Genomic DNA, 21,796 nt, shown 5'->3' with positions numbered 1-21,796 from the left:
GTACAATGTGATGATTTGCTATCAGTATGTACTGAAAAGTGATTACCAAAAATAGGTTAGCTAACACATCACTCACCTCACATAGCTGTATTTTTTCCCCATCATTTTGGAAGGTCCACGCCACCATCCAGGGGCACTGGTTTTGGGGTTTTATTTTGGTTTGGTTTGGTTTTTGACTCTCACTCTCTCTCTGAAGGAATATAGTCCACATACATCAGCATGTGCATTTTCCTCCATTTGGGGATGCAATTCTTTTGTTGGCTAATGTGTTTCCCGCTTTTTCTATTAATAACATGACCTTATAGAATAGCTTTTTGAGCAGTGCTTCTTGATTAGGTTCATAACTTTGGACATCTCTTCAAAGACAGTTAGAAAATAAAAACAATTTGGAAGACCACATTGATATATGACACCAGCCTCATGCATTTGTACAGTCCCAGAAGCCCAGTTATGCATCACCAGTTTGCCCACCTTTAATAAACGCCTATGTTAAAATTTGAGAGTGGGGAGAGGAAGTCGAGAAAGGGGTTGTGCAGAATGGGGTAGAGGTAGAGGAGCTTCCTGGGTAGACACGGTCTTCTTGATATCTTTTAAAATCTGGATTTGATATGTATAATTCTTTGAGACAGTAGAAGTTCTGTTATATCATGAAGCTAACTTTTATTTCCATCTATTTTGTAAATACCTTTTATTTCTTGCCAGTTAGGAAGAACTTTGCACATGTGACTAGGACCATCCATTGTGACTTTACCAATCTTGGGTTGGAGAGATATGTTCTTGTGAAATGAGGTGGACATGGTTACAACTGGTAAATAAATAAAAAAAGCACCATTCTTGCGTCTTTCACCCAACCCTTGGGAAATGCTCGATGTCTTCAGTGAGGATGTACTGGAAATGCATTCTGGAAATTACTGGTAATTTACAGGAATGCCATATAATGTGTGAGGCAGTGGGGCTGGGGAGAGGAAACATTAGAGTACGGCTTTTCAGGAGGTCACCATGGAACCAAGCTGAATGCACGAGTATTGATTGGGGGTCTGTGGAGCAGAGACAATGGGAGTGTAGGCTTCACCAAATGTGCCAGGGGAGTCGGCCTCTAGAAACGTCCCGCCTGAGAGCCTTCCTGGAAGTCTAAGATGACAAGGGAGCCCTGGGAATTGGACACACACACACATGATTATAAGGCAGAGACCTCCTGAATGCCACATCTCCAATTTACCAGCCTCTGTGAAAGTGTTCTAAACTCTATGACCCCAGCTCCCTCTCCCATAAAACAAAAGGAGTGTCATTAAGCTTTCGAGGCAAGCAGGGTGAGATATTTTGAGGATCCAGTGGAAACATTGGAGATGCCTTGGGAATGAAAAAGCCCTATAAACTCTGGGGTGGTGTCATTAATTGTTATTATATAGCATTTGTCTTGTGGGGTGGCTCCTTAGCCTACAAAGCATCACCAACTTGGAGCCATTTGAGGGTCTTCTGTGGGGAGGACACAGGACTCTACCACCCTTTGGACTCTTATAAAAGGATCATAATTATAGCTGCTGAATATTCCTTCTTGCGCTCAATGAGTTTGGCCAACATCGCCATAGGTCCACAGTGTTCATCATTGTGCTTTTTTAACGTAGACATTGCTTCTCCACCTTGGGCAGAGAAATGTTCTTTGCAGGAGAGTACCATACATACCGTATGGGTGATACAAATAGTTACAGAATGCATGCCCATTCGTGGGTGACTTATTTATTTCAGTGACTCTGCCATGAAGGGTTTTTGTTGCCAGATCCACATCATGTGTTGGAAATCTGCCATGACATCTACCCAGAAATGAGTGTGTCATGCATGTTCTTTGTCACATTCTCTCTGCACCAACATGACTGGTTTGCAATCAACAGGTTCTTTAGTACTTTGGATTGACTGCCTGTCTATGAGAGAAATGTTGGTTCTGCACCTCTTCTGTTTTTTCTTTTTCTTCCCTAGGGGAGCAGAATACGCAGTCATGAAGCAGACAATCTGTAACTGGTAAGTAGGTGACTTCGCAAACCTTCCTTTTTCTCTGTACCCCAGACAGAAGGGTCCCAGGGTTCCTCACCTCGGCTGAGGTTTGGTCTACTTCATCTGCCTGACACCTGCTAAGGATAATGAGGGGTGTGCCAGGGGCTGTGGGTTGCTGGAGTCCCACAGGATGGCTTTTCTGCGGAAGCGATGCTTACCTTAGGCATGACAGCATGTGTGCGAATTCATAGGGCGAACAGCAGGATGTTGCAGAGACACAGAGATCGTACAAGGTCCAAACTCACGGATCCTTGTAGGGATTTCAAGGACGCCCATGGATAAGCCAAGGCTGGCGGGTGGGTAGTGAGAAGAAAGCATGATGGAGCAGCAAAGAGCGCCACTTGGTGAGGCTTGCCAAACATGACGCAATGGGCAGCCACTGGACTTGGCGAGGGAGTATTGCAACCAGATTTGTACGTTGATAGGGTTGCTCAGCTTGGCCGCATTCTGGAGGGGCCCAAGTGGCAAAAATGGGACGTGCCAGGCCATTTGGGAGAGTTTGGAGATGTCCCAGTGAGACATGCTGCTGAGTTCCTTGGCCTGCCCTCATGGGCCTGTAGCTGGATGCATGCAAGTGGATTTAAGATGCATTTTTTGAGGCAGCGTGAACAGGGCTTGGAATGGCTCGGATGGAATTTGGGGATGGAGAACCAGTTTCCTGCAGGAGACAATGGTCCTCAACTTGGAGCGATTTCAATCAAAGGCTGTTGTGTTTTTTGGAGCATACGATAGCCTTTAGCTGTTACGAAGGCATGAGCCCACAGCCTAATAGTAACATACACATGTATGTTAATTTTCCTTTTTCAGATATTGAAAGAATTCCCAATGTTATTTTAAATATATATTTTAATGTATTAAAAAGTACAACCAAACATAAAAAAAAAAAAAGCCAGACTCGCTGGTGATTTGCGTCCGATTTTCTATTTTTTTTACATTTTAATCCCAATAAATCAAATTATTAGGCTTTCTATTCAAGTTTAAACACTATTAGGGCTTCATTAAGGGTCTCATATCATGAAACAGTTTGGGAAGTTATAAGAATTTAAATATCACAAGGCATAGAAAATTAATGTGTGTGTTATACTATGTTAACATAGAAAAGGACTTTAAAAAAAAACATTCTGGGGGCACCTGGGTGGCTCCGTTGGTTAAGCATCTGCCTTTGGCTTAGGTCATGATCTTGGGGTCCTGGGATTGAGCCCTACATTGGGCTCACTGCTCCGCGGGAAGCCGGCTTCTCCCTCTCCCTCTGCCCGTCCGCCTCGCTTGTGTTCTCTCTGTCTGTCTCAAGTAAATAAATACAATCTTTAAAAATAAATACAGGGGCGCCTGGGTGTCTCAGTTGGTTAAGCGACTGCCTTCGGCTCGGGTCATGATCCTGGGGTCCCTGGATTGAGTCCCACATCGGGCTCCCTGCTGGGCGGGGGGTCTGCTTCTCCCTCTGACCCTCCCCCTCTCATGCTCTCTGTCTCCCATTCTCTCTCTCAGCTAAATAAATAAAATCTTAAAAAAAATAAAAATAAAGATAAAAATAAATACAAAGTAAAAAATAAAATAAAAGTAATTCTGGTTTCCGAGTCAGGCAGGCCAAGGTGCACCATGCAGCGGGAACTGGTGAGAAATAGCACGACACGGTCTTTCCAGTTGTCCGCAGGGCAAACGCGGATTGACAGTGTGAGTCGCTGTGTTTGTCACGTCCCCAAATGCTTCCAGGACCTGCCGTCTGTCCGTGTGCCTGTGCTGCTGGCTTGGGGGCCTGAGCGCCGCCTTTGCCACGAGGAACTCCAGGCCCAACATTGTGCTGCTGATGGCGGATGACCTTGGGGTGGGGGACCTGTGCTGCTATGGTAACAACACAGTGAGGTAAGGAAGCCGCCCCTGCCCCGCTGCGGGGGGGGGGGGTGCCTCGGGCCCGCGGGAGCAGCTGGGCCCTGGCGGGGGACAGCAGAGGTCGGCCTAGGAAGCCTGCAGAACATCAGGACGGCACTTTGCATCCTGGTCTCCCTGGTCTGGTGGTTGCAGCCGTGCTTTTGTGGTGAGATAGGCCACACATGGAATGCCCCCTTGTAAGCCACGGAAAGGGCACCGTTCAGACGCGTGGAGCATGTGCACGGGCTGGTGCAGCCATCCCCTCTGTCTGCTTCCAGAACTTTGGTATCGTCCCCAAAAGGCAACCCTGCACTTAGTACCGGTCGCCTCTACCCCTCAGCCCTCAGCCCTCAGCTCCTAGCAACCGCCAGTCTGCTCTGTGTCGCTTGGGATTGGCTTATTCTGGAAATTTCATATACACTGAATCATATAATGTAATACCATGCTAGGGCCACCATAACTAAAACCACAGCCTGAGTGGATTCAACAACACCCATGGATTCCCCTCCCGGTCCTGGAGGCTGGGAGTCTGAGATGCAGGCAGGGCTGAAGCCGGGAGTCTGAGATCCAGGCGGGGCCGAGGTTGGGAGTCTGAGATCCAGGCGGGGCTGAGGCCGGTTCCTCATGAAGCCCCTCTCCCTAGTGTGTAGACCCCGTGTTCTCCCTGTGTCCTCATGTGGTCCTCCTGTGGGTGTCCTCATCTCCTCTTCTAACAAGGATGCTCCTCCTCTTGCATTAGGACCCACCCCTGACTTCGTTTTAACTCAGTTTCCTCTTTAGCGACCCCAACTCCAGAAACAGTCCCATTCCGAGCTCTTCAGGGTTAGGACTCCTACTTATGAATTTTGGGGGACCACCATTCAGCCCATAACACACGTTATGTGCCCTTTTGTGTCTGGCTTCTTTCATGGAGCATCATGTTTTCAACGATGTGGCAGCAAGTATCATTCCTTCCTTTCTGTCTGTAGTTGAATAATATTGCACAGTAGAGACGAATGACGTTAGAGTTTTTCAGGGTCTTCCCTGAATTATTTCCGAAGCCTTTGGTGACCACGATCCTTCTGTATGTCCTTGCTCCCCAGCACCAGACAAACCTTATTCATGTGCAAATACACGGTGCCTCTTAGTGTGAATTTAAATACCATCGTTTCTCCTTGGAATGTGGCTCATGGAACAGTCCTATATTTAAGCATATTTTCAGACTTTGAAAGGAGATGATGTTCTTTAAGGCATTTAAGGTCTACATGAGCACATTTGTCTCTTATTTAATTCCTGCAAGGAAGTAACGGGTAAGGCAGGAGACATTGCTTGAGAATCTGGTACTGTCCGTCTCTTCCAGTTGCTGACTCTCCCCCACACAGATACTGAGAATGTTTGCGGGTATAGGACTCTCTCCCCCATCACACTGCTGCAGGGTTGTGAGACTAGTATGTCATTCACGTGTTATTAAGATTGGGGATACCTTAGCTTATGGGATTTGCTAAAAGCACCTGTGTGAGCCTATATTCTATAGATGCTCCAAGAAATTTTTCGAGACCTTAAAATATCAGATGAGCAACGTGGGCGGTAATTTAAACTCCAAAATGTCACCATTTAGTTATTAAAAAAAAAAAAGATACATGTTACTACAAGAAATACAGTAAAATTTTATGTAATCCAAGTCACCCGTTCATTTCAGGAGTATGATATGAGCAAACGGACTAACGTTTGCCTTGAAATGCCTATGAGCTCAGACTAGTTATAGTTTAATTATACCCGCGGACCTATATTAGTCTGCAATTGTTTTGCCTGAAGATATACTGTTTTAAAGTCTGCTTTCCATTTCCTTGTGACCATCGAGGAGGCCTCTAAACAGGTAGATGGATTGAAGCTTAAAAGGCATGTATTTTAGGTTTACTGGAAACAGAGTCAGCTGGACTCAGAACAGAATGGCTTTGAATCTTCTTTGTTTCGTTGAGAATTAGAAACCCGCGTGATGAATCCTCCTTCTGTCCGCAGCACACCGAATATCGACCGCCTGGCAAACGAGGGTGTGAGGCTCACCCAGCACTTGTCAGCTGCTTCTGTATGCACCCCGAGTCGGGCTGCCTTCCTGACGGGCCGGTACCCCATCCGATCAGGTGCGACAGGGCAATGCAACGACAATGTTGTCTTTATGTCATGCTTTCTTCTTCTTTATTTTTTGCTACTCTTCATAAGGATTCTCAAAAGGTCACTTCTGGTATTAAGAATCTACTTGCAAATGGGGGTCGTGTTGTTTACCTTTACGCTATACAGCATAAACAGATGGGTCTCTTGCCAGGGTCCACCAAGCCTGCTCGCCTGTGTGCATACAACGAAGGGTTTGGGCTTCTGGAGAGCAATATCCCAGCTGCTTGTAGGATCTGCAAGTACTTGTAGTCAGAGCCTTCAAGATGTTCCTTTTGTCTTCAAGCTAGCAGAAAGCATATCATAGTTCCAAGAAAAGTGGGTCTGTCGAGTGTCAGGGCATGCGATTGGAACCAGAAGAAGCTCTTGAGAAGAACATGGAAAAGAAGGAGACTCATACATTTTCTCTCTCTCTTACACACACACAAGATGATGTTGTAGAATCAACATTATGGATATCAATTTTTATACTCAGCTACAACATATTGAACCTTTTATGATGTAGAAGTTACCGATATTCCCAATCCCTAAGTTTCTATCTATCTAAGTTTCTACCCAAGTATAGAGACGTCTACATAGGACCTCAACTTCAGAGCAGGGTCTGGAAGAGACATGGGTTTCTCACCATGTAGCAAGATGGGATCAAAGTTCTGCTCCATCAAATTTTTATACACACACTAACATCTATACATATATTTATAATTAATTAAAAGATGTAACCACTTTTCTTGAAAATGATAGGTAGGCTTTTGTCTTTTAGGATTTGGCAAAAGGCATCCTTTTTAATGTACCTGTTTCTGTTGAGAATGGAAAAACAAGAAGCAGATTGGATCACAATGCTATTTTAACATATTTTGATTTTTTTTATTGGTTGTGCATGTTTGTGTGATGCCTTTCATTTATAGGTTTATTCTTGGTAGTTGTAACATAAGTAGGACATATGCACCTCAAGGCACCAAGAGTTCCAGTGGTCGAGATGCAAAGAATAGTTCAGTGAGCTCTGGAAGCCCATAGGGACCTCTACAGCATCCCAGGAAAGTCCTCCTGGATGAAGTCCCTTGAAATGTGAGGAGTCAGGAGGGAGGGTGTGCTCAGCAGAGGAAGTGACACACATAGACAATGCAGTCAGGCATGAGTGCGCTAGGCGAATGAGGCAGCCACAGCAATAATCAGTTGTCTCAGATTACCAAACACTGTGTAAACTCCACCCCAGATTTAGATTTCAACAGAGGGTGATGGGCGGACAGCAATGAGGTTTGACCAGGGGAGGGACAGGGGCTGGAAGGGTTCTTCAGAAGATGCCTGGGATGGTGGACAGAGATTGGCTTGTGGACATCAAAGCACAGCCCAGCTGAATCTCTGCTCGAAAGCTATGGCGTTGGAGATAAATATCCAAACCGTTTACCCAGTTAGAGTTATCAGGACTTGACATGGGATTGGACAGAAGAGGTGACTCTGAGTGAGAGGGAGGATCCCAAAGGAATTCATGGATTGGGTGGCTGGGGGGGATTATGGTGTCCTTGGTTGAGGCAGGTTTGAAGTATGATGACCATGGACTCTGTGTTGGTCATGTTGAGATTTGGGTTCCTAAGTATAGAGATGTCTAGGACCTCAACTTCAGAGGAGGGTCTGGAGGAGACCTGGGTTTCTCACCATGTAGAAAGATGACATCAAAGTTCAGAACCGAGGTCCAAGGATATCATCCCCAGAGTCACATGCACAGTTATATTTGAATTTTGAATCATCAATGCCTAGATTTTAAGTACAAGTATGCCCCGTGCAACATGTGGGGCATGCCTGTACTAAGAAACCATTCATTGTTCACATGAAATTCCAGTGTGACCGGGTGTGTCGTGTATTGAGCTAGTGATCCCGATCCCCACAGAACATCTGCATCTGGCAAATGTGAGGACAAGCTAAGTAGAGACAAAAAGGCAAGGGAACGTTCGGGAAAGAACAGCACGGTGGGACTCTCTCCCCCATCACACTGCTGCAGCTCAGTAGGAGACACTTCAAGGAGAGGAGGATGAATCCTGGAGTTTGTCATGACTGTCAAGAAAGAGGGACTGTGGGACTCATGGGGTGCTTCCTTCTGTGACTTCAGGAATGGCATCTCGCTTCAACCTGAACCGTGAGCTCACCTGGCTTGGAGGCTCGGGTGGTCTGCCCACCAATGAAACGACTTTTGCCACACTGCTGCAGCATCGCGGCTACCGCACGGGGCTCATAGGTATGGCACGCAGGACTCTGAACTCGGAAGCATGCTCGTGCACATCCCCTTTCACTGGGACCGAGCTTCCCCGGGACGTCAGCTGGACCCACTCCAGTGACCTCTTGTTGTGAGGACACGTGTGGGGTAGGGATTTAATGCACGATTACCCAGGACCTTTAGTATCTCGAGCAGGGTATTGGAAGAATCACGGGAACCAAAAGCAAATGGGCTCATCCATTGCTATCACCAAAATGGAATATTCTGTAGGCGGCGAGGTGGGGGGTATACTACTTTTATGACATCATTACTAGCAGAGAAGTGAGTGCGTTTTTATTTATTTTTATTATTTTATTTTTTTTTAAAGATTTATTTATTTTAGAGAGAGAGAGCAGCAAGAAAGGGGTTTCTACTGCCCTGTTTTAGTCTGAAAGATGCAGGGTGTAGGGAAAGCAGTGTTGGTGACAAATATGGGAACCTTCTTAGCATCCTCAGGGAGGTGATTGGGGTACCAAGAAGATATCCCCATGGCAAGGGAGTGCAAGTCGTATTTAACTTTTGCTAAGTGAAGCCCACATTCTAGAAACAGGTAGATGTATCTGCTGCCATTTTGTTTCTCCTGCAGGCAAGTGGCACCAGGGTTTGAGCTGTGCCTCTCGGGATGATCACTGTTACCACCCCCTCAATCATGGGTTCGACTACTTCTACGGGCTGCCCTTTGGCCTGATAAGTGATTGTCAGACGTCCAAGACACCAGAACTGCACCGCTGGCTCAGGATCAAACTCTGGATCTCCACGGTGGTGCTCAGCCTCGTCCCCCTCCTGCTCCTCATCCCCAAGTTCGCCCGCTGGTTCGCCGTTCCGTGGAAGGTCATCGTCACCTTCGCTCTTCTTGCCTTCCTGTTTTTCATTTCCTGGTACTCCAGTTACGGGTTTATTCGGCGTTGGAACTGCATTCTTATGAGAAACCATGATATCATCCAGCAGCCGATGCGGGAGGAAAGAGTGGCTTCCCTATTGCTGAAGGAGGCACTTGCCTTTATCGACAGGTATGGAGTCATTTCCGGCCCGATTCCATGCATGGGAATTTTGTCTGTGTTTCGGAGAAGTCGGGCTCATCTTGGGGATATGGGCCTTCTTGTGTGTGTGTGTGTGTGTGCGTGCGTGCGATATTTGCCATATAGTAGAATTTCTACTTAGAATAAAATTGAATGTTAAATTTCCTGCAAATTGTAAACTCTGAAATGGTAAAGAAATATATTGTGCTCACTCTTTTTTATAAAAACGAATCCCTATGCTTTGATCTGTATCACTTCAATATGGATTGAGATCTAAATGGATTCAATCTTTGGGATTGATGTTGATTTTGGTTTGCCTTAGAAGCAGCCCGAAAATCCTTCTGTGTCCGTGAATAATGAGGGAGTGATTCTATGTATAGATACCTAATTTGAGGTTTTATGTGTTCAATACAAGCCACGTGGGCATGAAGGTAACGGTCTCCCATCTTTGCATACCAGCTCCCTTCTAGGTTACCAACTAGAAGCAGATTGAGTTGTGGGTGTGGATGCTCATTGACCTGGTGTGTATGGGGTACAGGGGAGTGGATGGAAGAGGAAAAGGTGTAACTCTGTGGGGATAATGCGTCTGACAATGGGATCTCATCCATTCATATGCTTTGATCCTTTGCTCTAACACAGTAGTCAGAATGCAGTCACTCAACTCTGCTTGTCACTCCCATGGGCTGTCTTTGATAGAACACACCCAATCTCTATACCCTTCCCCCTTTATAATGCCTGGTTGTAAAAGCATGTGAAGGAGGAATCTTAAATGGCTCCATGGGACATTAAAATGCAGAACACAACAAACAAGATGTATTAGCATCTTAGCTCCTTCTATCTTGCTACCTGTGATTCTGTGCAAGCAGCCTCATGGCCCAAAGTTAATGCCAAAGCTCCAGCCATCACATTCACATTCCAGACAGCATAGAGGAGGAGGAGGAGGAAGGAATGAAGAAGTCTTTCTTCAGAAGACAGACTGCAATCACTATTTTGTTGCTAATGCAAATGTCCCGATATTCTTTCTTCCTACTCACGGCCTTTCCGCTGATGTCCTGCTGTGCTAGTTTTTAATCTCCTGAGTGGTATTGGTCATGTAAGGACCTAGACAACCTCTATCAACTGTTGCGAGATCTTTCAGCTGATGAGGAATCCTATCCCAGGGGAGAAAACGCCTTTGTTTGTGACGATAACTCAGTTCACGTTTCACCCCTTAGGTATAAACGCAGCCCCTTCCTCCTCTTTGTGTCCTTCCTGCATGTCCACACTCCACTGATCACCAAAGAGAAGTTTGTGGGGCACAGTAAATACGGACTCTATGGGGATAATGTCGAAGAAATGGATTGGATGGTGGGTAAGTGTTGAGAAAAACAATCTAAAGCATCTGATGCATGGGCTAGAGAAAGTGAATGCATCCTGGTTGCCTCAAACAACGGACAGCCCCTTGTGGATCTTAGGCAGTCGGCAAATATTGGTTCCAGGGAACTAATTCAAGATCTGGCTGTAGGTGCAGCAAAATCACTGACTATTCCCCCCAAGAAAACAGTCACAATTATAAATATGGGATTTTCCCATCTTTAAAATAAAGACTCATTGTTCAAAATGGATGAAGTTGCATTGTAAAGGACACTGCCCTTCCCCATCATTCTGATGGATATAAAAGGAAATGTGTTTTTCCCATTAGCTCATTTTTTAACGAGAAAGGCTTAGAAACGCGGGAGGGAATTTACCTAAACTGAAGCCATTTGTTTCAAATTCATAAGGGTTCAATGTGGAAACGAACACAAAAGGTCACGAATGAGGGCGGGGACTGCGGCAGAGACAGGTTGGGTGGGGGAGAAGCGCCACATGCATACCCATAAAACAACTGATGGTGCTTTCCAAATAGCCTTTTCCTTCAATTGGACATGAAAGAGTATTTTTTCATCTCAAAAATTGTATTTTACTTTTGAAGCACAGGATGATTTTTTTTTCTTCTACTAGTAGAAGCTTCTGAAAAGTGTTCTGTGCAGAACCACCTAAACTAATATTCACAGAATTTTAAATTTTTTAAGTTTCTTAAATATAAAAATGTTACTTTTACATATATTAGGTATACATAAACATGCATTTAATATCTATTGATATTAAATCAACTAAGAATATAATTTAAATTAACATTTGAAATCTATCCATGCAAGTTAAATATTAATGTTCATATATGTATACATATACATATACTGTTTATATGTCCATATATGCATGCTACAATATATATATATATATATTTTAATTCCCTGGCAAATACACACAAACATTGATACCCGCTACAGTAAAAACAACTCTAACATTGTAACTTTACTGTAGTTGTAAGATTATGATTTCTTTCCTTGATGTTTATTATCGTCCAGGATCATCTGCTTTGGAAACAAGGCATTTTGCCGCATTTGTGTCTCGAGTCAGAGAGCAGTTTTATGCAAAAAGACTTTCTGTCCATGTTTATAGGCAGAGTTTGCCACGAACAGCTAATTATGTCTATTTTGTAGTCTGTGTAAATACACGATGCAGATGCGCTGTAAATACTATTAACTGCATGTAGTGATATTTTTAATTGCATTCCCGAGCTAATGAAAAGTAGGTATTTCTCTGCATGACATCTTCCCAATATGCTGTGTTTTTCTCCCCTTCATGGCTTATGAAAATCATATCAAAACCAGAGGCAGATCAAAAATCAGAGAAGTGTCTTTTGTGTGTGGGTTTGTTTCTACTTTGCAATATGATGATAAAACTTAAGATCATTTCCCAAGTTAACAACCTTCTCAGGAAGAAGCCATAACAGTGGTGTCCTTGGAACGGCATGCAAAGCGAATCTCCTGGAGGCTCCAAGTGTTCAGCAATATTTTAAATTCTCTATTCGAGGGAACTTGTACTTTAAAAACATATTTTAGCAGCTTTTCATTCTTGTCTTCTTTCCTTGTATTTTTGTCTTGTAAGAGATTTTATGATTATTCTGTTGCCATATGCACATACGTATACACACACGCTTTTACATGTTTTATACATTGCATACACAGAAGCTTACATATATGCGTTTCCAAAAAACAAAAGGATTGGCACGTATTTTATTTGCTTGGTATAAGTTACAAATAACCTTTATGCTAAATACAATAGCCAGCTCTAATGAGAACTGATAGTTTACATGTAATTATTCTCTTACCAAGAAGCCATTATAATCTTTATCTTCCGTAATCTGGGCTTTAAAATATATTAATTTCTAGCTGCAACATTTCTAAAAAATGGCCAGTGTGGCTTCTAAAACAAATCACTTTTAAACAAGGAAACAGAAAGGTTAATGAGTTTATGCTTAAATAAGTTAAATCAGCATAGTTTGGGATGTGGCTAGATCAGCTTTCTACTTGTTTTTTTTTTCAAAAACCCTTTGTCCCCAGGAGGCCAGAGTGTCTCAGTCGGTTAAGTTTCTGCTTTCGGCTCGGGTCATGATCCCAGAGTCCTGGGATCGGGCCCCAAGTCAGGCTCCTTCCTCAGCAGGGAGCCTGCTTCTCCCTCTGCCTCTGCCGCTCCCCTTGCTTGTGCTTTCTCCCTCTCTGACAAATAAATAAAATATTAAAAAAAAAAAGTCCTTTGTCCCCTTAAGAGATTGTCCACACATCAGCACGATGCTTGCTGAGTCTAGTGAAGTATTAATTATGGTCGCATGCTTAACTACAAGAATAACCTGCAGGTCAGATGCAACCTTTAGAAGGGCGTGGGGATAGTGCATCCTTTAGGGGTGGGGCTCATGCTCTCTGGAGCAAGGGTATGACTCTGCGAATTTATTCCTGGACATGTCAGTTTTTGAACTGTCTTCTCTGTTTTATTAGTGTTTATAAGTTTCTTTTAACTGACAGGCCTAATATTTAATGGTTATTTGAATTTTGAGTGATGATGATGTGTTCTACATACTAGTTCATACTTTCTAATATATTGTATGTGTATATGTAGTGTGTGTATATAATGTGTGTATATATTATTATGTAACTTGTAAAATAAATACATATTCTTATATGTTGTATAATATATATTTCTTACATGTAGTATATGTCATATTTTATATATATTATATATTATATTTCTTAAATATTAGATAAGAAAATCATTCATTACAAACTAAAATGATATATTAAATGTTATATAATAAAATTACATATTATACGATAAAATATTATCTATTAGTATTATATAATAAGTAACCATTATATAACACTATTATATAGTATATAATCATCAAACATTATACAATATTTTAATAGATTATTTGTATTCTATAATAGATTATATTATATATTTAATATAATATTTCAAGATATTATTAATTATAACTTTTATAGTTATAAATATTTCATTATACTTACATATCATATATTACATATCTGTATATCATATATCATATATTACCATATCATATATTACATATTACCATATAATATAATAATATATAATATTCATATACAATATTAATAATATAATATTCTTATAATGATCATAATATTCATAATATATATATAATATAGGAAGTATATAGGATTATAATGCAAATTATATTTTATGTATTTACATACAAATAATATATTTATCATATATTATAGTATATATTATGTATTACAGTTTATTATGATTTAAAATATATTACAGAAACATCTTTTATATTTTAAATAGAATTATATTTATTATTATATTATTAGATATAAATAATTTATATTATATTATTAGATATAAATAATTTATATTACATATATTATTATTATTTTATTATGTATTTATATTGAATACATGCTTTTATATACATATATAAAATATTATATAGCGTAAAATATATAACAAATAATTATAAATATATAAAGCTCAATTTTATATTCTACACTATCTAGTATATGTATTCTATGGCATATAGGATTTATTTATGTCTCTACTGTATAGAATACTTGTATATACTACACATATATTAGAGTATATGATCATGATTTATTATATATTATGATAGCCTATACAATAAAATAACCCTTAATTATATTGTTATGCTAACAAATGCCTAATAATAATCACGTCACAGACTGACAGTGGTCCATGGTGAAAGGTGAGTTTCTTGTTTCCCCCCACACCAGGTAAGATCCTGGAGACCCTGGACCAGGAGCGCCTGGCCAACCACACGCTGGTGTACTTCACCTCAGACAACGGGGGTCGCCTGGAGGTGCAGGAAGGCGAGGTCAAGCTGGGTGGTTTCAACGGGATCTACAAAGGTGATGTGCAGAGAGTCCATGTGTTTTAGTTTAATCCCTCAGTGAGGTCTACTTCGTTTTGCCTGCACGTGCATTCATTTGCAAACTTGGTTTGGAGATTTTTGTGGGAGTTATACTCTGTTATGAAACTGGATGGAAAAAGGTGCAAGTCTGGGGGCAATGTCTGAGAATTTAAGACAACAATGCCTGAAGTAATGAGAGCCTCTTGAGTGTAAATACAGAGGTTCTCAATGACCATCTAAAGCAGGTCTCTCAGGCTTGGCACTCTGAGCATTTGGGGCTGGATGACTCTTTGATGTGGGACGTTCTAGGCACTGTAAGGTGTTGAGCAGTATCCCTGATCTTCACCCTACAGTTACCAGGAGCACCTACCACTCCCCTCCCTATCAAAATAGTGACAACCTAAACTGTCTCCAGACATTGCCCAGTGTCCCGTGGGGCTAAAGTCCTCTCCAGTTGAGAACCACTTGCTCTAGTATAATACTAACCTGAGTACCCAAATCCAGGTTTTTAATGGAATGAAATCAATTATGTCATCACTATGCTTCAAACACTGTGAAATGATCAGGAAATGAGGTGTTCATTTGGAGTGGGTGCCTTCCTCCTCATTGCAAGTGGATTCTTCTGACATCTTTGATGTACTCCCTGCTGGATTATTCAATAGCTCCCCTGAGCCTGCCCTTATGGATCAGCAAAGCGGATCAAAAAGAGTTTAAAAATGAATTTGGTGTTTGATACTCCGCTCCTCCTCCCCCAACCCCAATCAAAAAAAAAAAGTAAAAGTGTGTCAAAGTTGTCATCATTACAAAAATCAGAACTTTAGAAGTTCCTTGTACTTTATGAAACAATTTAGGATAGATAGGTAGATGATGGATGGATGGATGGATGGATTGATGGATGGAAGGAATAGATAGATGATAGATAGATGGATAGATAGATGGTTGGATGGATGGATGGCTGGCTGCAAAGACATGATAGGCATATGGATAGGTATATAGATGATAGATATATTGGTTGATCCATAGATAGATAGATAGATAGATAGATAGATGATTGATAGATGGATAGATAGATTATAGATAGATATAATAGAAATGTTATATATTGTGATTGACAGCAAGTGAGCTCCTAAATATATTCACCTTTTCTGGTGGGTCATGTCAGCTTGCTGTAGACATACTGTTAATTAGCATAGACTAAATAGGTCACAAGCCTAGTAGCAAAGGTGTTTAATAAAATTAATATATGCCGTTATATATGCCACCAGATGAGATGTGATGATTTTAACAGTGACATTGCTTGTGTGTGTGCATGTGGTGGGGGGTTGTGTGTGCATAAAACCATCACTCTAAAAAGTGCTTTCACATAGCTCTCAAAGAGGTACAGCAAAATTATTGTGAGCAGATTTTACCTTTGGAACTGGCCTCCAGATCACCAGGAGGAGCTGAGTCCATTTGAGAGACAAATTTGGGTGTTTGGGTAGAAGGTTAGATTTTTTGTAGGTACCTAACACAGTCGCTGGCTATTAAATAGGACCATGAAAATGTCAAGGTGGGTTTACGTTTGGTTTTTTGTTTGTTGCTTATTGGTATACAAATATAAATTCAGTGCAGAGAGCTTGTTAAGTTTTCCAGAAAGAATGGTGCTGATGAACTGGGATGGCTTTGGACACTAGCTAGACCAGAGTCTTTGTCCCTAAATGTTTTCCCATTTAATGTCTCCCCACTTCCACGTGGAGATACCCCATCTTGTCTTTTCTTTGTAATTCATACTGCCAGAGTGACCAGCACGTAAAAGGTGTTCCATGAACATTTCATGTTTGTTCTACTTTGGAAGAGTTTCCTCCCACCCCACCCAGAGAATCTCATTGTTTTCCCTTAAAAAAGTCTGTATTGACTATGTCATTTGGCTTAGGATTGTATCTCTATTCTGCAATGAACATCTTGACTGTAGGATAGGTCCTAAAGCACGGGCTCATCTATTTTGTGCTCAGAAACACCCGAAATGTCCTTTGTCCGAGATGGGATCCTCAATGCTTTATCCACCTCTGCACCATTCACGAGCCTATGACCTCTCCATCTTCGTCCATATGGGGAATCACTGAATAAAGTTCCAATTCCTTATTTTCTCTCAAGGATCAGCACGGCCCAGGTAGAACCTATTTCTCTGGTCTTGCTTGGAGCCTCATTTACTTATCCATCTTTTAGAGCCCAGTGTGATTCCAATAAAGACTGAAGATTTGCCAGATTACAGAATGTTCTCTTTTCTCGTAATAGTGAAACTCCGTGGCACTCATTGGTACAAAATAACACACCGTATTAGGACATCACTTGTTTTTATTTGTTATAGATGGGTTTGTCGCTTGACGGCCAGATGTTCACAAGTCGAGTTTCAACTTCTGGAAAGCAAGAAATATATCTCAGGTTGTCTGTATCTCTCTCTGTGTGTGAATATAGAACACTGGCATGAATTTGACAAGTGACAGAAAACGTTCCATCTAGATGTAATTTCCAACTGAGTGGAGAAATATGGTTGACTTGACTTCATCTTTGACTTTGATTTTTGGTTTTAGGTGGCAAGGGGATGGGCGGATGGGAAGGGGGCATTCGTGTCCCAGGAATATTCCGGTGGCCCACAGTCCTGGAGGCTGGGAAAGTGATTGACGAACCAACGAGCCTAATGGACATTTACCCGACACTGTCTTATATAGGTGGAGGGATATTGCCCCAGGACAGGTATATGGAAACAGTGCTTGTTCTTAACCTAGGCAGATACATCTGACATGCGCTTGGATATATCAGCAAATGTTCTGCGTGTATGTGTGGTATACTACTTAATTTTCAGTAATCTGCTAAGATGGCCAGACAACATCTTTCTCCCCTTAACAGATGGTGGGATAGCTTGTCTGTTTCCCTATTAGAATATGTTCTACTTTGTCTCTCATACTTACACAGACATAGGCTCTGTTGTCCTCATGGTTGGGATCGACTCTCATTCAGTTGTATGTCCCCCACAGCACCTAGACCATTAAGCAAATATTTATTAGGTGAATTACTGAATAAAAGTAAGTATGTGTTAATGTATGTGTGATGAATTATGCCTTCTTTCTCTATGGGCTTTGAGATGCATAAATGCATTTCATGCTCTAAGGATTAAATTCCATGTGTGAGGACTAGTATCTATTCATCTGCGGCACGGTATTATTTAAATCAAATGAGTGTCAAGAGCTCAATTTTCTAATCCATGACACTCACTCATAGTGTCTTACAAGGTATCGGAATAAAACCTCCAGCCGCTCACCTCTCCCACTGTCTTAGAAATTGTGTGAGGTTTGCCTCTTTTTCAGTTTTTTTTATTTTTTTGTTTTTGTTGTTCCTTTTGTTATAAAATGAGTGAAGATGTGTAGTAAGCTTATTTTTAAAGTCCTTTCCTCTTCTCCCCTTCCTTCCTCCTCCTCCTCCTCTTCCTTTTCTTCTTCTCCTCCTTCTCATCCTCCTCCTTCTTCTTTTACTTCTTTTTCTTCTTCTCCTCCTCCTCCTCCTCCTCTTCTTCTTCTTCTTCTTCTTCTTTCTTCTTCTCCCCCTCCTCCTTCTCCTCCTCCTCCTCTTCTTCTTCCTCTTCTTCTTCTCCCCCCCTTCCTTCTTCTTCTTCCTCCTTCCCATTCCCCCACCTACTCCTCCTACTCTGCCTCTTCTCCTTCTCCTTCCCCTTCCCCTCCTCTTCCTTCTTCTTCTACCTCCTCCCTCCTCCCCTCCCCCTCCTCCTCCTGTCATAATATGTGTGACCAACCCAAGCCTCTCTCACCACTTTCTTCATCTCTCCCTCTCTCCTAAGAGTCATCGACGGTCGGAACCTAATGCCCCTGCTGGAAGGCAGGGTGTCCCACTCGGAGCATGAGTTCCTCTTCCATTACTGTGGGGTCTACCTGCACACAGCCAGGTGGCATCAGAAGGACTGTGAGTATGAAGATGGCTGACGTGTGGGAACACGATAAAGGCACAACCCTGTTTCCTTTTCGTCTTGGCGGAAGTTGGGCCATGTACAAACAGCACCCAGCCATGATGGTTCTTTTCCCTTAGGGAAGTTAGTTAAGCAGTCATTGCTCTGTGGTAGATTTTAGAGGTGTGTGCAAGCTTGCATGCATGAATACGTCAGAGAGAGAAAGAGACAGAGAGAGAGAATATGAATATCCACAACTAAGGACACAGAAATAATTGGCAACTAGGAGTAAAGTCTGCAGTGTAACCCACACAGCAGTTACTGTCCCCTTCCAGTTAATCATCTCTGCCTTACCTTCATGCTATAGGAGTCATGGAAACAAATATAAATTAACAAGAGATATTCAGGGGCGCCTGGGTGGCTCAGTCGTTAAGCGTCTGCCTTCGGCTCAGGTCATGGTCCCGGGGTCCTGGGACTGAGCCCTGCCATTGGGCTCCCTACTCGGCAGGAAGCCTGCTTCTCCCTCTCCCACTCCCCCTGCTTGTGTTCCCTCTCTCTGTTGTGTCTCTCTCTGTCAAATAAATAAATAAAATCTTTAAAAAAAGAGAGAGAGATATTCATTTCCTTACATCTGTAGACACCAGAATTCTTACTTGATGGGAGTTAACTTAATTTTCAGAAAAGATAGGATTTATCTCCCATGTGACCCATCACTTGTGGTGTGATCCATTCTTCAGGTCAGTGTGGATGAATCTCCCCCATAAAACTAGAACAAACCAACAAAAATCTCTTCCTTCTAGATTCTATATCAGTTAGGGGCATGGTCAATGGCGAGTAACAAAACAAAACAGCTCCCCTCAACAACAGAAGCTTCCCAAATTTAACTACAGAGGGTTAAACAAATAGAATTTTACTTATATTATCATAATGAGGATTTCAGAAGTTGGAAGCACAGAGCTGTTACCATGCTCAATGCCACGACCAGGATCTGGGTTCTTTCTCTGTTTCCACTCTGCCCTCTCTGGCATGCCGGTTTTCATTCTCATGCTCCTTCTAATGCTCTGGTTGCAAAGTGGCTATTGTTTCTCCAGCCATCACTTCCGCACTCCATGCAGGAAGGAGAGAGAAGAGCAAAGGGGGTAAAGGGCTGAGTCAGGTGATTTAGCCTAATTTTATTAGAAAAACATAGCCTTCCTACAAAACCCCACCCACAGACTTCTGTGCAAGCCTCATTGATCAGAGGCTTGGAAACACAATGTTTTCCATCTAAAATTGATCTCCAGAAATAGAACTACTAACCATTTATGCAGGAAGAAAGGAAACAAGGAAGGAAAAAAGAGAGAAAGAGGGACAGAGGGAGGAAGAAAAGAACAAGGAATGATGGATCCTGCCAAATCACCTTTGTCAATATCAGACCTGAAAGTGGTAATTAGCCTTAGAAAATTTTCTACTTTGCCTATACCCCGTCAGAGCAAAGCAGTGACTGGAGTTAGAATTTCCAGGATCAGGGGCTTCTGGGTGGCTCACTTGGTTAAGCATCTGACTTTGGCTCAGGTCATGATCTCAGGGTCCTGGGATCGAGCCCTGCATCCAGCTCCCTGCTCAGCGGGGAGTCTGCTTCTCCCTCTGCCCCTCCCCCGGGGGCTCATGCTCATGCACACTCTCTCTCTCTCAAACGAATAACTTAAATCTTAAAAAAATAAACTAAAACAAAGATTATCAATTGTTGGCAGAAGTGTTTGAGAAATATATTTTCAAGGGAAAGAGTCCTAAAATGAGAAGAAATATGGCATTCCAATGGAGCCCTGTTTTCCAGGTGCAACAGTGTGGAAGGTCCATTACATGACTCCCAAGTTCTCCCCAGATGGAGCTGACGCCTGCTATGGGAGTGGAATCTGTTCGTGTTCTGGAGATGTCACCTACCACGACCCTCCCCTGCTCTTCGACATCTCCAGAGACCCTTCTGAGGCCCGACCTCTTAACCCTGACAATGAAGCATTATTTGACTCGGTGGTCAAGAAAATCGAGGCGGCCATCAAAGAGCATCGCAGGACACTCACACCTGTCCCACAGCAGTTCTCGGTGTTCAACACCCTCTGGAAACCATGGCTACAGCCCTGCTGTGGGACTTTCCCCTTTTGTGGGTGTGACAAAGAAGATGACATCCTTTCCACTGCTTGGTGAGCAGAAAGGGGACACTTGTTACCCACCACCAACACACTGTTACAGAGGTCATGGGAAGAACTCTCAGCTGACTCATTCATTCCATGTGGGACAAATAATTATGCCCTCCACCATTTTCTTTTTAAGCCCTCAGATTTCAGTTCTTTCTTCAAGTCATGGTCCAGGAGCTCAGTGAAGTGAAAGTGGACCTGGACACCAGTGCACCTAGAGTAGAGCATTTGTGGTGTCATGTTTTTATATACCGTGTCATTGTTCAAGCAAAAAGATAGACCAAGGTGACCTTCTGCAGATTCTTATGGATCTGTGGTTCTTAGAAGGTGATTAGAAGTGGTAGGTCTGATGGCATTGTTTTTATGCGGTTATGGTAGAAACTTCTACTTGCGGATCCTCAACCCAGACATCTTATCTTTGTCATCAGTGATGATAAGTATTTTGTTTCAGCCTGAAGCAGATGGTGTACATAACACTGGAAGTGATGTCATACTCATTTCCACTCCTTGATTTCCTGTCTTTTCATTTTTCCTTCTCTTCCTGTCTTACAAAATGCCTCTCTACAGGTCTTGGTTCTTCTTCCTGTTAACCTTTGATTGGGGAGGACTTGTTGCGTCTTGGTGTTTTTATGTGTAAAATGGGGGAAAACCAGTGTTTATTGCATGTAGTAGCTGTGAGCGTTACATGCATCAATTCACCTGAAATCACCGTATGTACAGTAAGCACTCAATCAATGTTATTGTAATGAATGTTGTAATTGTTGTCAATTGTAATTCATCATATTTCGTGAAGTACAGAGTAGGAAGCATGTAGAAGAGGCAATATTTAAAATAGAGAAAGATGGATGAAAAAGGTTTTTAATTGATGAAAGGCATTCAGGAAGCATATTTAGAAAACAATTCTAAGCAGCATAAACAAAAATAAATCCATACCTTGAATGATCATGGGAAAACTGCAAACTACAAAAGACCAAGAAAAGATCTTTAAATCAATCAAGGAAAAACATCAGATTTCCTATGAAATAAAAAGTATTAAAACAAAAGTAGATTTGCTAATGGCCCCAAGGGAAGCCACAA

General features: G+C 42.2%; 1 protein-coding gene across 1 annotated transcript; it reads left to right on the top strand.

The window, feature by feature from the left end:
• Nucleotides 1–861: 861 nt before the first annotated feature.
• On the top strand, nt 862–21,352 carry ARSH (arylsulfatase family member H). Its single transcript, XM_078064054.1, has 11 exons — nt 862–914; nt 1,975–2,016; nt 3,763–3,912; nt 5,917–6,038; nt 8,171–8,296; nt 8,901–9,324; nt 10,548–10,684; nt 14,472–14,606; nt 17,179–17,341; nt 18,441–18,562; nt 20,362–21,352. The coding sequence occupies exons 1-11, from the start codon at nt 862–864 to the stop codon at nt 20,727–20,729; spliced, it is 1,842 nt and encodes a 613-aa protein (XP_077920180.1). The 3' UTR covers nt 20,730–21,352.
• Nucleotides 21,353–21,796: the final 444 nt, after the last annotated feature.

Source organism: Halichoerus grypus, chromosome X (genome assembly GCF_964656455.1).
Source record: "Halichoerus grypus chromosome X, mHalGry1.hap1.1, whole genome shotgun sequence".
Lineage (NCBI taxonomy): Eukaryota > Metazoa > Chordata > Mammalia > Carnivora > Phocidae > Halichoerus > Halichoerus grypus.
This window is presented reverse-complemented; position numbering and strand designations above follow the sequence as displayed.